Source organism: Scyliorhinus torazame, chromosome 11, assembly GCF_047496885.1.
Source record: "Scyliorhinus torazame isolate Kashiwa2021f chromosome 11, sScyTor2.1, whole genome shotgun sequence".
Taxonomy (NCBI): domain Eukaryota; kingdom Metazoa; phylum Chordata; class Chondrichthyes; order Carcharhiniformes; family Scyliorhinidae; genus Scyliorhinus; species Scyliorhinus torazame.
The window spans coordinates 113835479-113851682 of NC_092717.1; the positions used below are offsets into that span (position 1 = coordinate 113835479).

Genomic DNA, 16204 nt, shown 5'->3' on the forward strand with positions numbered 1-16204 from the left:
CAGATGGTGGAATTAAAATACTCAATTAAAAGTCTAATGATGACCATGAAACTATTGTCAATTGTCGTAAAACCCTTTGCCAAGATACCACATGGTAGGTTGTTGCAAAAGGTTAAATCTCACGGAATCCAGGATGAGGTAGCCAATTGGATACAAAATTAGCTTGGCGACCAAAGCCAAAAGGTGATTGTGGAGGGTTGTTTTTCAAACTGGGGACCTGTGACCAGCGGTGTGCCTCAGGGATCAGTGCTGGGTCCACTGTGTCATGTGAGAGTACCTTTAAGAAATGGGTGTTTATAAAAATATCTGTAGTTGATGTACCTTTAAGAAATGAGTGTTTATCAGTGATGTCAGAATGTGGTGGAGCTTTGCTGTCGGTCTACTTTACTTTCGCTTTAGACGGTTTGCTACAGGGTGTGTTTTAGTTTCGTTTTCAGAGAGAAGAGCTGTAGTGAAAGCCAGCAGATGTGCATGAATCTCTCTACAAGCTAAAGAGTGTTCATTTGGATGATTTCAAAGTGATAACTGCTCTCAGTAGAGAATTTAAACCTGATCTCTGTGTTAAAAAGGGTCTTTTGTCTTCTGGATGTTGTTTGGGAATTTAGTAAGGGTTATCTATAGAGTACTGTATTCTTTGGGGATTTATTAGTGTTGATAGTTGTTAAGATGTTTACTGTGGGTTTATAAAGTGTTAACTGGTTTCATAAATAAACATTGTTTTAATTTAAAAGTACTGTAGATTTCTGTTGTATTACATATGCAGAGTAAGCCCGTGTGTTACCCATAACTACAATCTATTAAAAGTTGTGAGTCAGGTGAACTTTGGGGTTTTCTAAACCCTGGCCCACAACAAATTGGGGGCCCTTCCGGGATAAAAGTCTTATCTATTGGGTTGGCTTTGTGAACTTAAAGTCAGTGAGGGGTGAGCATATTGTGGTTGCTTTTCAGGTGTGGTATTTCCGTTTAAGTAGGGAATGTGTTGTGGGCAATGGCTCTTTCAGACGCTCATCTCTTGTTCTTTTGCAAATCACCATAAATTCGTGCCCTCAGATTATTGATCCACCCGGCACTGAAAACAGATAATTCTTATTTAACTTATGAAAGCTTTTCATGATTTTGAACACTTATCAGAGGTGTTCCTCGAAGAATTGTGTCTCTTCAATCAGTAAATTCCTCCAAGTAGGTCTCTTCTGAGCAAGGGTCTCCCAGGCATTGACACCGATGTTACATTTCTTGTGGTAAGACTTCAGAATGTCTTTGAAGTACTTCCTTATCTTCATCTTATTTGGAAGCTTTCCTGGAGCTGGGCAAAGAGGATTTGCTTTGGCACTCGAGACTCTGACATCCTAAGCACATGGCCAGCTAAGCAGAGTTAGTTTTGGATGATCATAGCCTCGATGCTGATACTCTTGGCTCCTTTAAGGACACTGATGTTATTTTGCCTGTCCTCCCAGCATCTGCAGAGTATCCATTTCAGAGTTGATGGTACCTCTTCAGGGCCTTGAGGTCTGTACGTAGTTTCTGAGCCATATAGAAGAGTTGGGAGGAAGACCACCTTGTACACCAGGATCTTGGTTTTGGCACAGATGTCATGGACGTCAATGACTCTCATCCTTGGGCATCTGAAGAAGGCGCTCGCGAATTGGGTACGATATTGGATCTCTGCATTCGATGTCAGGCTTAGAGGAGAGGTGCATCCCCAGGAATGAAAAATGTTGCATGTTTGGTAGGGTTTCTCCATTGATCTTGATGAAGCGAGAGACTGGATCATGCCCTGGGGCGAGTTGGTAAAGGGCTTCAGTCTTCTTGGGGTCAAGGGTGAGACCGATTCTTTGGTATGCTTCTGCGAAGGTTTCAAGCATGGCTTGGAGATTCTTTTCTGAGAGAGTGGAGATGGCGATGTCATCCGCATACTGAAGTTCCACGAGCGATGGCGGTGTCGCTTTCTTGTATTTCAGACAGTTGAGGTTGAACGGTTTTCCGTCCATCCTGTAAATGATATCCACTCCACTGGGAGGTTTGCTCTTGACAAGTGGAAGGATGGCAGCGATGAAGATGGAGAAAGAGTTTGGGCGATGACACATCCTTTCCTGGACTCCAGTCTTGAAAGTTTCTGTCTTATTTCAGTCATTGAGGACTGTCGATAATGTCTTATGGAGGAGTCGGGGAAGTTGATTAATTTCACTAGACAGCCAGCCTTTGACAGGGTCTTCCATAGCACTTCACTTCCCGAATAGGCTGAGTCAAAAGCCTTGGTCAGATCGATGAAGGCCATGTAGAGTGGCTGATGTTGCTCTTGGCATTTCTCTTGAAGTTGCCAAGCAGTGAAAATCATTTCCCCTGTTCCACAACTTGGTTGGAAGCCACACTGGCTTTCTGCAAGGATTTCTTCAGAGAACGGGAGAATTCAGGTGACGATTTTCCTGGTGTTGGAGAAAGTGAGATTCCACGGTAGTTCCCACAGTCTACTTTGTCTTCTTTCTTGAAGATGGTAGCGATAACAGCATCCCTGAGGTTGGCAGGAATTTTTTCTCTGTCCAGATTTTCAGCAACAACTGATGGAGATGATGGGTGATTTCTTCTGCTCCAAGTTTGAAAATCTCTGCTGGGATCCCGTCCACTCCTGCGTTTTTTCCATTTATTCGTGTGTGTAATGCAGTTTTGACTTCATCCACGTTTGGTGAGAGTCCAAGATCATCATTGATGGGTAGTTGGGGCATTTCCTCAAACACATCCTCATCTATGGTTGTATCATAGTTTAGGAGTTCTTTGAAGTGTTCTCTCCATCGCCTCCGCCTTGACTAATTGATGAGCTCTCCTCTTTGCCAGTTGCAGAGAGCTTTCCTCTTCTTGTCAATGAGATCTTGGATGGTGTGGTAGTTTTCTTCGAACCAGTCTTGGTGTTTCCTGATCTTGTAGTCAATGGTTTCTTCACAGCTTGAGATGATGGCTGTCTTCAGCTCTTTCAGTTTTCCTCCACTCCATTAGAATGAACACTTTGGAGATTGGAGAAGACATTGTTGGAAGTTCACTAGCATGCTTGGCTCTTAAAGTCACTCAACATTGATCTTTTTTCTGAGCTGTTTCTTCATCTTCTGCTGCCTCTGGTGGAGTTTGATGGACATGGAGGAGCCGGTGGTCAGTCTAACAGTCATCTGCACCAGTCATCGCTTTGATAATGAGGGCATCCTTTTGTCTCGGGAGCGGATGATGACAAAGTTGTGATCATGTGCCAGTGCTTTAAACCTGGATGTCTCCAGGAAGTCTTGAACTTGTCTTTTTAGCGAAGCAGTGTGTCAGTGATGACAAGCTGATGTTCTGCGTATTTGGCGAGCAGGAAATTCCTGTTGGTGTTGCAATTCACAATTCGTTACTTTCCAATGATTCCTTTCTGGACTTGGGAGTCCTTTCCAACCCTGGTATTAAAGTCCCCAAGTAGGATGATCTTAACTTACTTCAAAATGTTGGAGAGTATGGTGTCCAGGGTGGAGTATGTTAAGTAATGGGTTAAGAGACATTGCAATTAGTTGTCTCATTTATGTTAAGTATCCATTAATTGACACTGATATGTAAAGGGCTTCAGGTGGCCTCTGTCAGGTGGTGTGTTGTTAAGAGTTTTGTGCAGAGGCTGTGGAAGTGAAATAAATGGTGTTTTGTGAAAAGGAATAAGAACTTTAGACTAGACTCTTCATATCACAGCAACTAAAACGGTTAACAATTGGTAGCAGAGAATGGTTGCTGTGTAAATGTGAAGGGTTGAAAGATACAACTTTTCCAGATCAAACCGAGGAGTGAGTGAGAAAAGAAAAAAAAAAGGGATATATGGCTGAACCAAGGATAAAGATGGCTGGATATGATTATCCTCCCTTATTTTCTGAAAGGGAATCGTACGACCAATGGAGAAGTGCAGTAGTTATGTGGACTAAGGTAACTGCTTTGGGAAAGAGAAAACAAGGTATGGCATTGGCTCTTTCTCTACCATATGGCAGTAAAATCCGAAACAAAGTGCTTTCTGAGCTGGAATTGGAAGAGTTTGACTCAGAAGAAGGTCTGGAGACTTTATTACATTATATGGATAAGATTTATAAGAAAGATGACTTGTTAAGTGCGTATGAAGCATGGTCGGATTTTGATAAGTTCCGGAAAATGGAGGATATCTCCATGGAAGACTATATAATGGAATTTGGCAGACTATATAAAAGGCTGCAGAAACACAATCTGGAATTTCCACAGTCTGTGTTGGCCTTTAAATTACTTGACTGTGCTAGAGTGAGCAACATGGATAGGCTCCTGGTTTTGACAGGCGTTCAGTTTACTGATAAGGATATCTTATTCGAACGGATGTTATATCAAGTGAGATACCTTTGCTTCTGAGCAGACCGTCTATGAAAAAAGCACACATGAAACTGGATATGGAACAGGATAAGGCAACAGTTTTTGGAAAGACGGTGGACTTGCAATTTACACAGTCGGGACACTATTGTATTCCATTACTGACAAATAATATTTCAAGTAGAGTGGTTAAGGATGTGTCAATGGCAGTTGAAAATGGGACTTTAGCTGATAAAAAGCTTGTGGAATTAAAACTGCATAGGCAATTTGCACATCCATCTCCTCGGAGGCTGAAAAATGTATTAAAGGATGCAGGGGTAAGGGATGACGACTATACTAGACTGATAGAACAGGTTAGTGACCGCTGTGAAGTTTGTAGGAAGTACAGAAGGACACCATGACCAATAGTAACCCTACCTTTGGCCAGGGATTTTAACGACATTGTGGCCATGGACCTTAACATCTGGGATAAAGCAAATAATATATTTATTTTGCATTTTGTAGATTTAGCAACCAGATTTAGTCAATCAACGATTGTATGAAGTAAAGAAAAGAGAGTAATTCTGGATCAAATCGTGGAAAAATGGATAGGGACAGGAATGGGTCCACCGGCAAAATTCCTTACGGACAATGGGGGAGAATTTGCTAATGATGAGTTTAGAGATATGTGTGAAAACAAGAATATCAGAGTTATGAATACGGCTGCAGAAAGCCCATTTAGTAATGGTGTCTGTGAAAGAAATCATGCTGTCATCGATGACATGCTTCAGAAAATTTTGGCAGATCGACCAAATTACATGCTAAATTCAGCTTTAGCATGGGCAGTAAATGCAAAGAATTCATTGCCGATGGTTGGAGGCTATAGTCCTTATCAATTAGTGTTTGGTAGAAATCCTAAAATTCCATCCATTTTGGATGACCAGACTCCAGCTTGGGAGGGGACTACAATTAGCTCTGGTTTTGCTGAACATTTAAATGCATTACATAGCAGTAGAAAAGTTTTTTTGGAAGCAGAAGTCTCTGAAAGAATTCGCAGAGCTTTAAGACATAACGTACGGCCATCAGATGCCGTTTTTCAGCAAGGAGACATGGTATACTATAAGAGAGAAAATTCTAATGAATGGAAAGGCCCAGGGAAGATCATAGGCATTATTGGCAAAACAATTCTTTTGCAACATGGTAATCAAACTGTTAGGGTACATTCATCAAGGATAATGGGTACAGATTACAAATTTTCAAATTTAGACAGAGCAGACAGACATGACGAGGAACCAGAGTCATCTGGTACCCATGTGTTACAGAACTATGAGGACCAATTAACTGATATAGACAGGGTTTCTGTGGAGGAACACAACACTTCTGGTGAATTAGAACAGGCCATTTTTCCCAAAGGACAACTGCCAAAAGTTGGTACAAAAGTGACATACTTGCCTGAAGGGTCTAGTCAATGGAAGGATGCAACTGTTATTAGTAGAGCAGAGAAGGCCTCTGGAAAGTATAAACATTGGTTGAATGTACAGCATTCAGGGGAAGGAGTCACGACAATGGATCGGGGAAACGAAGTTCAAAAATGGAGGGCACAGAAACGCAGTGCCAGTTCAGATAGTACATCGGATAGTGAACAGGTCCGCAGGAAAAAGTCGAGAACTATTGAAAGGACATCCCACAGCAGAAGGGAAAGATCAAGCAGTAGCAGTACAGAACGAGATACCAGGCGGGAGAGGGGACGTAGTTTGTCAAGATCTCGGAACATGAATAAGACTATGAATACTAATAGGAGCAGAAACCCACATGCACGTGAGATTTTGGTGGCTTCAAATAAATTCGATGAAAAAGTTATTAAAGAAGCTAAACAGCAAGAATTGCATAGTTGGAGTGAATTTGGGGTATACACGGAAGTACCGGATAGGAGACAAAGAGCTCTATCCCACAGATGGATTTTCACGGAAAAGGTTCTTCCGGGTGGAACTTATAAGGCAAAGGCCAGGCTTGTGGCAAGGGGATTTGAAGAAAACTTAGAAGATCAGGATTTAAGGGTAGATTCACCTACAGCAGGAAAGGTTATTTTTAAGATCTTCTTGGCTCTATTAGCCACAAAGGCATGGGAATGCAAATCTATAGATATAAAAGCTGCCTTTTTGCAGGGGCATCAGCTCCAGAGAGACATTTTTCTCCGTCCTCCTAAAGAAGCAGCTAACACAGAAGTGGTACTCTGGAAGTTGAACAAATGTGTATCTGGATTAAATGATGCATCTAGAGTCTGGTATTTTTCGGTAAGGTCAGTTTTGTTAAAGTTAGGCTGTTGCCAGTTGAAAGCAGATCCTGCAATGTTTTACTGGCACTATAAAGGAAATCTTTCTGGCATTTTTATGATGCATGTTGATGATTTTTTGTGGGGTGGGACTAGTGATTTTGAAGCTCTTGTAATCTCTGGTTTGAGGAAAGAATTCAGGGTTGGAAGTCAGGCTTCCGGTGCATTTAAATATATTGGACTGGAAATTGGACAGACTAAGTTAGGGGCACCTTTACGTCAGCAATCTTATTTGGAAAGCATCACCCAAATAGCAATTAGTCGTGGCCGAGTTTCCCAAAAAGATGCAATGGTTTCAAAGATAGGAAAAGAGCAACTGCGAAGTTTAATTGGGCAACTGAACTGGTTAGGTCGACAGACTAGACCGGACGTGAGTTTTGATGTCTTAGAGTTGAGTACAAAAATGAATGATCCCAAAGTGGAAGACATAATAAGAGCAAATAAAGCGTTGGCCAAACTAAAAATGCAGGAGTGTGTTTTGAAGTTCCCGGTTTTAGGTGACTTTAAGCACTTGAAACTCATAGTTTATCGTGATGCGTCTTACGCAAATTTATGTGATGGGGTTTCAAGCGCAAATTTATGTGATGGGGTTTCAAGCGCAGGAGGTTTTCTAATTTTCCTTTTGGGGAACAATGGTAAATGTTGCCTGCTTGTGTGGGAAACAAAGAAAATAAGGAGAGTGGTAAAAAGCACTTTGGCTGCTGAGACGTTAAGCCTTGTAGAGGCGGTGGATATGGCCTTTTATATAAGTATGATATTGACAGAAATTTTGGGATTAGGGGATTTGGGTAATATACCTATTGACTGTCACATTGACAATAAATCCCTGTGGGAAAATGTGCACTCTACAAAAAGTGTCAATGAAAGGTTACGGATAGACATCGTAAGTTTGAAGCAGATGTTGGACAGAGGGGAACTAACAAAAAAAAAGGGGGAGAGAAATCATGTGTGTGTTTTTGAGTTTCTTGAAATTTTGTTTTCACCTAATTATTTTTTTTCTCCAAGGAAGGGGAGACTGTTAAGTAATGGGTTAAGAGACTTTGCAATTAGTTGTCTCATTTATGTTAAGTATCCATTAATTGACATTGCTATGTAAAGGGGCTTCAGGTGGCCTCTGTCAGGTCGTGTGTTAAGAGTTTTGTGCAGAGGCTGTGGAAGTGAAATAAATGGTGTTTGGTGAAAAGGAACAAGAACTTTAGACTCTTCATATCACAGCAACTAAAACGGCTAACAGAGTAGACTCATCACTGGCATGAATTGGGGCGTAGGCACTCATGACCGTTGCCTGCTGGTTGTTGTCAAGTCATAAATGGAGGACCATGAGGCGCTCATTGGTGCCAACAGGGAGCTTCGCGAGTCGGTTGACCAGTTCATTCTTGATGGCGAAATCAATCCAATGCGTCCTGGACTAATTCTCGGATTTTCCTTACCAGAGGAAGGTGTAATCATCGCCATCTTCCCTCGGATGCCCTTCACTTGCTCTTCGGGTCTCTTGCAGGGTAGCAATGTCAATAATGAGTTCACGGGCAACAAGGGCAGTTCTCCGTTTCGGTTGATTGTTTTGCTCGTTATCCATGAGGGTTCGTACATTCTTAGATCGGTTTAACTTTGATTTTCTGACCCAGGTAGATGAGCCTGCTGGATGTGGTTTTCCAGCAAGGTTGGGGACGGAACAGACTATTTTAGGGCAGCTTTTCTCGCCCTTTCCTCATGCGGGGTGAGCAGAGTGGATCCTGAAGAGGACTGCTCAGTCGTGAAGAAAACTGCCAAACTGCTCTCCTATTCCTATTCCAGGAGCGAGACGACTGAACCAAATTCCACCGCCTATGTGCCAGTCGAAAGCTAGGGACTTTCAGATCTCATGGTCCTGTCTCCATCACCTCTCACCAATTGTCGCAGGGCTTCTCTGTTGGGCTGCTGGGTTCCTCTGGGTAGACTCCTGGTGCAGGACATCTTTTAACGTGGGTATGCCCTTGCACATCAACAGACATACTGTCCTTGACAGAGGGTAGTCCAGTTTCAGTGGCAAGGGAACCTCGACGACTGGGGATCTTCCTATTGACGCAGACTTCATCTGCATTGTAGCTGTTGATACCATGAGCATCTCCCGCCTGATCTGTCGCTGAGGACCTATTTTGGATAATACGCTGCCCAACCCATAAAGGAGGTGTGTGAGGGGGCACTTCATTCAGGGCACTTTCCATTTCCTACCGTGCTGTCAGCCCTCCACCCCCTCTTCTCCTCCACGCCCCCTTCTCGGCTCTAGGACCCCTCTCTGCCCTAAAACGCGAAGACTTCCCTTTCTGAAGCAACCAAGATATTTTTGACCTCTTTCCTTCAGTCCTGGCAGCACCCAGTACTGTGAGGAGGATAGTGTAGAGCTTTAAATGGACGTAGACAAGTTCTTGGAATGTGGAAACAGGTGGATGATGCAGTTCAATGTAAAATAAGGGGTACAACTCTTAAGGGGGTGAGGGAGCAGAGGAACCTGGGTGTTTATGTACCCAAGTCATTGAAGCTGGCAGGATAGATTAAGAGAATGGTCAATGAAGCATACAGTATCCTAGATTTTATTAATAATGGCATGCAGGACAAGAGCAAGGAGGCTACGTTGAATTTGTGTGAGACATTAATTCAGCCTCAGCTGGAGTATTGCATCCAGTTCTGGGTGCCACAAGTTTGGAAGGTTATGAAGGCATTGGAGAGAGCGCAGAAAATATTAACAAGAATGGTTCCAGTGATGAAGAATTTCAGATTGGAGAAGCTAGGACTGTTTTCCTTCAGGAAAAGAAGGCTGGTAGGAGATTTGATAAGAGATATTCAGAATCATGAGGAGACTGCATAGAGCAGATGGGGAGAAAATATACCCACTTGCGAAAGGGTCAAAACGAGATGGCATTGATTTAATGTAATTGGCAAAGGAAGTTGAGAAAATACTTTTTCCACACTGTTTAAGATCTGGAATGCGTTGCCTGAGAGTGTGGGGTGGAGACCGGTTTAATCGAAGCATTCAAAAAGGAATTAGATTGTTATCTGAAAAGGACGATTATGGGAAAATCGTACTAAATGAATTGCTCATTCGGAGACAGGAGCAGACAATATGGGCTGAATGGCCTCTGCACTAACAATTCTGTGAAACAAAGCTGATGCATTAAGTAAGAAATTAAAAATATAACAGATAAAAGTTGACCAGAACAAATAAAACCAAAGAAAGTTGTTTCATTTTTGTTGCCACTCGAGTCATGTGCTATTTTCTTTTTGTATGTGCCATTTTCTTTTTGTGAAATAAGTCGGAATTGCTACTAAAGTTAATTAATTTGTGTTGACCTTTGTTCCTACCTGATCATCAATCTTGTATTAGATCAGGCTAAGGACTACACCTGTGAGTTTACAGTATCCAGTTTGTCGGTCAATGCAAATGCTTTGCTGCATCCCTTGGGCTTGATACTTTTTTTGTTATATTGATTCTCTGAATGTAGATGTTACTGACAAAGCCAGCATTTATTACCCAAGTGTAGTTGATCTGAGAATATTGTAGGTGCCACCTTCTCGAAGTGCTAGAGTTCATCAGTATCTCTGGCAGCAGCGCACCCCTCCCCGATGAACTCAATGCATTCTATGCTCGGTTCGAGCAGGTAACCAACAATCCGCTGGCGAGTGCCCCAGCAGCCCATAATTCACCCATACCCACCATCACAGCTTCCGAAGTCAGATTGGCCTTCCTGAAAGTGAACCCTCAGAAGGCGACGGGCCCAGACGGGATCCCTGGTCGTGCACTCAGAGCCTGCGCAGACCAGCTGGCAGAGGTATTCACAGACATCTCTAACCTGTCCCTACTCCACTCCGAGGTCCCCACCTGCTTCAAGAAGACCACCATCATACCGGTACCAAAGAAGAACCAGGCAACGTGCCTCAATGACTACCGACCAGTGGCCCTGACTTCAGTCGTAATGAAGTGCTTCGAGAGGTTGATCATGAAGCGCATCACCTCCATACTCCCAGAACGCCTTGATCCACTGCAATTCGCATACCGCTGCAACCGGTCCACATCAGACACCATTTCCCTGGCCCTACACTCATCCCTAGAGCATCTCGAAAACAAGGACTCTTACATTAGACTCCTATTTATTGACTACAGCTCCGCCTTCAACACCATAATCCCAGCCAAGCTCATATCAAAGCTCCAAAACCTAAGACTTGGCTCCCCACTCTGCAACTGGATCCTCGATTTTCTGACCAACAGACCACAATCAGTAAGAATGAACAACAACACCTCCTCCACAATAGTCCTCAACACCGGCGCCCCGCAAGGCTACGTACTTAGCCCCCTACTCTACTCCCTGTACACACACGACTGCGTGGCAAAACTTGGTTCCAACTCCATCTACAAGTTTGCTGACGATACGACCATAGTGGGCCGGATCTCGAATAACGACGAGTCAGAATACAGGCGGGAGATAGAGAACCTAGTGGAGTGGTGTAGCGACAACAATCTCTCCCTCAATGCCAGCAATACTAAAGAGCTGATAATTGACTTCAGGAAGGAAAGTACTGTACACACCCCTGTCAGCATCAACGGGGCCGAGGTGGAGATGGTTAGCAGTTTAAAATTCCTAGGGGTGCACATCTCCAAAAATCTGTCCTGGTCCACCCACGTCGACGCTACCACCAAGAAAGCACAACAGTGCCTATACTTCCTCAGGAAACTACGGAAATTCGGCATGTCCACATTGACTCTTACCAACTTTTACAGATGCACCATAGAAAGCATCCTATCGGGCTGCATCACAGCCTGGTATGGCAACTGCTCGGCCCAGGACCGCAAGAAACTTCAGAGAGTCGTGAACACCGCCCCGTCCATCACACGAACCTGCCTCCCATCCATTGACTCCATCTACACCTCCCGCTGCCTGGGGAAAGCGGGCAGTATAATCAAAGATCCCTCCCACCCGGCTTACTCACTCTTCCAACTTCTTCCATCGGGCAGCAGATACAGAAGTCTGAGAACACGCACGAACAGACTCAAAAACAGCTTCTTCCCCACTGTCACCAGACTCCTAAATGACCCTCTTACGGACTGACTTCATTAACACTACACCCTGTATGCTTCATCCGATGCCAGTGCTTATGTAGTTACATTGTATATGTTGTGTTGCCCTATTATGTATTTTCTTTTATTCCCTTTTCTTCTCATGTACTTAATGATCTGTTGAGCTGCTCGCAGAAAAATACTTTTCACTGTACCTCGGTACACGTGACAATAAACAAATCCAATCCAATCTAATGTTGTTTGTGTCAGTTTGAGACAACTGGGTGGCTTGCTGGACCATTTCAGGGTAGTGAAGAGCTGACCATTTTGGTGTGGGATTGCAATCACAGTTAGTCTAGCCCAGGTAGGTATGGTAGATTTCTTTCCTTAATGGACATTAGCAAACCAGTTTAGTTTCTGTGACAATCTGATAGGAAGGTTACTTTTTTTTTATTGATGCCAGTTTTGGTCTCTAGATCGGTGGCTCAGTCGCTAATGCTCTCTCCTCTGAGTCACAAGGCTCCAGATTCAAATTCTACTCCAGGGTATCAGTAGAAAATCGAGGCTTACATTCTAGTCTCTTGCTTCCTCAAACAACATCACAAAAGATAGATTATTTGGTCCTTATCATATCACTGTTTGTGGGAGTTTGCTGTCTGTAAATTAGCTGCTCTGTTTCCTATATTACAACAGTCACTAAAATTCAGAAGTACTCCATTAGCTGTAAAGTGCTTTGTGGCAGGAAAAGCACCATAGAAATGCAAGTCTTTTTTTCTTTTAAAATTCAAATCATAAAACATTCATGGTGACATTAACATTAGTAATCTCTGAATTATTAGTCCAATTAGGATTAAAATCTCTCTAACATAATAGTACACTACTGTACCCATATAAGTAAATATTGGGCCTGATTCTGTCCCCAATGCAAGGTATGTAGGATCTCTGCTGATGGGAGCAACTGATTCCACTGAACATGGGAAGGTTGTGACAGCAAATTGGAAAATTGTAATGATATAATGTCCTTTTCATCACTCCGCAATGTAATGTGTGACATTGGTAGGCTCTTTGAGGGTGGAAGCTTCTGCTGATATTTGAATGGAGAGCATTACAAAGCTATAAGATGGTAATTGGAAGAATTAATGAATTCAACGAACTAATGGATAACTGACTATTCTGGATGCTTAGAGAAATTTGGGCGATGCCTTTTTTTTCTACGTATGATTCATTTTGTTTTGCATGATATGCAGATGAGCAGTGAATGGGAAGCAGTAGCTTGTGGAAAGACGGAAGATCAGCTAATAATGACCGAACAGGCTCGGAGGTACCTGAATGCGTATAATGGCAGCAACACAAGCAGGAGTCTGATCCTATAACTGGCCACTGATGAAGAAGCTCTATCGATAAACACTAAAACTGATTCAGATTTTGAGATGAAGTATTTTATCACAAACATAACTCCTAACCCATCTGTGTGTGATTTCTATGAAGAGGTTAGAGTCTATTAAAAATGTTGATGTGTAAAAAAAACTAACCAAAACTAAAATGAAGCTGCTTTTGCTAAATGTAATATGTGCTTATATTTAAAGCCAAATGAAACACAATGGATGTAAAGTTGGAGAAAAGTACTGTCTTGAGTTGCACTCTTTTGTCTTGAATATGCTGTAAAAAGAACAGACTAAATGCTATTGATGGATATAATGCCATATAATGGGTAATTGTCATGTAGTTATATTTTTGCAACTGATCCAAATTCTTAACGAAACAGTGACCAATTAGGATTTGCTGCTTGTAATCAAGCATGAAAAATTAAACCAACTAATATCAGACATTTGGCAATTGACAAAACCAAGAGAATTTCCTATTGTATGGTATCCTTTATTTTGAACATATGTTAATATATGATCAAATAAATGTAAGTGAAGCATAAAACCAAGTGTTTTTATAATGTAAGTAGACAGGATGAAGATTTTTTTTCCAGTATTTAACGTAAGTCTCTGAAACGTGAAATAGCATATTGAATGTATTGTATGTAGAAACAGGGAAAAGTTGTTATTTGAGAGGAAAGGGTACATTTTCTTAAATTATTTTCAGCTTAATAGTATTTATGTGTATGGATCGATCAACCAGGAGACGCTGTAGATTCCTGTTTATAAGAAATGATTACTGCTGGTCACACAAAGCAAAATATGCACATCTGTTAACATGCATTTTCTTCATATTTGGATACTTAAATGCAAATATCTTGCGATATAACCATTAAAATGGACTGGTTGATTGGGGTAGGGAGTTGTATTCACTTTCAGTGGTCTCCTTATTCCTTTGAGTTCTTGGATACAAGGCATGGGCAGGAGGGAGAAAACTTTTCTAATCTTTCTTTGCAAAAAATAACTGCTGGTTAATGCTCTTGCTTAAAGCTGCTCTTGCACAGCTTTCCCCCTTCTCATCATACCTTCGTGAGGAGAGAAGGTGGGTGAAGAAACAACCCAAACTGCACATAAACTTGTATCTTAAGCATTTTACAGTATCAAATCCTGTCTCTGTAGGTATAGATGAGTTAATACCATTACACTTCCCAATCGATAGTCACAATTGCAATATCATTCATTTTCTTCATTTAAATATTTCACCAATAATGGATGTGCACAAATGCTGCCTTGTTAAATTGAAAATTGACTAACCAAAAGGCATGAAATGCTGCTGTTGATCTAGTCTGCTATTTATTTATTTTTTAGCAAGATATTGCATGCACATCCATTATTAGTGAGTTGTACCTTAAGATTGCAATTCATAATTAACCAGTTTTTCACAATATATATGCTTCCATACATGTACTGTGAACAAAGATGTTCTACTTAATACAAGAAGCATTAACTCCACCAATTGCAATCTACTTTTGGTGAAGAAGATTGCAGTTTTGGGAGGAGATAGAAGCCCAGAAGATGTTTGTCCTTTTTTGTTCTCATGACATCGCATTCAATTGGTATCCTTTTCATGGCATAATGATATAATTCTCATTACAATATATATTTATAAATAGTGGTGAGAGGAACCTTTTCAGCAACTTTAAAGCAGTAATAAAATGATATATAAATATATCGCGCTACAACTTCAGCTGACCGCAATCTTTTAAACTCTATCAGATTAATTTGATTTTGGTTATCTTCTGCATGTTTTGGTTGTAGAAACCTAATTAAATGGCCATTTTTTTATCTATTGGGTTAAATTTTTAATGCATATGTTCATATTGACTCACCTTATTGCAGTTCATGCATCAATAATAACGTGTCACCTTCATAACACTGAAGTTTCTTCAACGTCATTCATGGTATCAGCATTTTGCAGCAAACTGGAGGGGGAAAAGACTACCATCAAGCTTAGTATTGATTTTTCAAAAGATTCAGTTTGTTTACTATATAAAGATATATGCTTAAAACCAAGCAATCTGATCTCAGAAGAAAAGAACAATTTCTTTGATCTCATTGAATGTTTGAAAAAAACTGATTTCCCATATTTAAAATGAACCTTTGGTTCGATGCCTAGATAAAACATTGCCTTCAACTTTCCTGAACTGAAGATATTTGCACTTTTATTTTAAAGAAATCTATGTATGTATTATTTTGTAGAACAGTTAGTTATGTGGATCTGCAGAGTACAAATGTGTGCATGGAGATGTAGCACTGACATGTAAAAAAAAAAATCAAAATAGTACATAGTTATTAAATAGCTATAAAATATTTAGACACTCTTTCCTCTCCTGAGTTGTACTGCTATGCACAATAGCAGGATTATGCTTGCTGCTACTGAGAGATGGAAAAGGGAGCATCTGATGCACTATGTATAGAATGTACATAGTTTGTATGATGGAAACAGTGATTCTGTAACATTTAACAGCTATTTTATGTGTGATGGTTCTATCTTGCATGCTGTGTTGGCTAAGTACATTTTAATTGGATACTTTTTGAAAGTTGTGTTTTTGTTTTTTTTATTTTTGGTGTGTTTTTAGGTGGTTCTGCAGGGTTGAAGTTTTGAATGTCATACATGTAGCAGTTATATAAATCCTGCAGCTGCTCTGATTGTGTCGTCTCTACAGATTTGCGTAACACCATTTTTGATTATCAGTCTTACATTATTCACAAATGCTGCATAAATATGGAAAAGTTGTTTCGTAATGCCATTATACTGCCATGTGGGCTAAGCTTCTGCAGTGATCTGTCACCGTTATTCGACTGGTGCATGTCCTTCCTTTGCCAGGATCAGAAAATGATGCACCAACTGTCCGTGTAGAGCATATATATGTTGTCAAAATAAATTGCTGTGTGCTATCATGTACTTGTGTACTTTTTAAAAAATTTAACTCTAAAGAAAAATAAAAGTGAAAAATAGCTAAAATCAGAACACACAAAATTAAATTGGCGCCTGAGCCCACTGTCCCAACATCATACTACACAATCACATAATGCAGGCTTCACCTTCTGCTGGTCACATTATTAATTCCAAACTACTGAGATTACTAAACCGGACATGAGTGTTTA

General features: G+C 41.1%; 1 protein-coding gene across 1 annotated transcript in view; it reads left to right on the forward strand.

Annotated features, from left to right (window-relative positions):
• Positions 1 to 15997, forward strand: part of mybl1 (v-myb avian myeloblastosis viral oncogene homolog-like 1) — a 149883-nt gene extending 133886 nt beyond the window's left edge. The window contains exon 15 of the mRNA XM_072467645.1: positions 12920 to 15997. Within this exon, the coding sequence (XP_072323746.1) occupies positions 12920 to 13045 (126 nt within the window). The 3' untranslated portion in view covers positions 13046 to 15997. The remainder of the gene's footprint in view (positions 1 to 12919) is intronic.
• Positions 15998 to 16204: the final 207 nt, after the last annotated feature.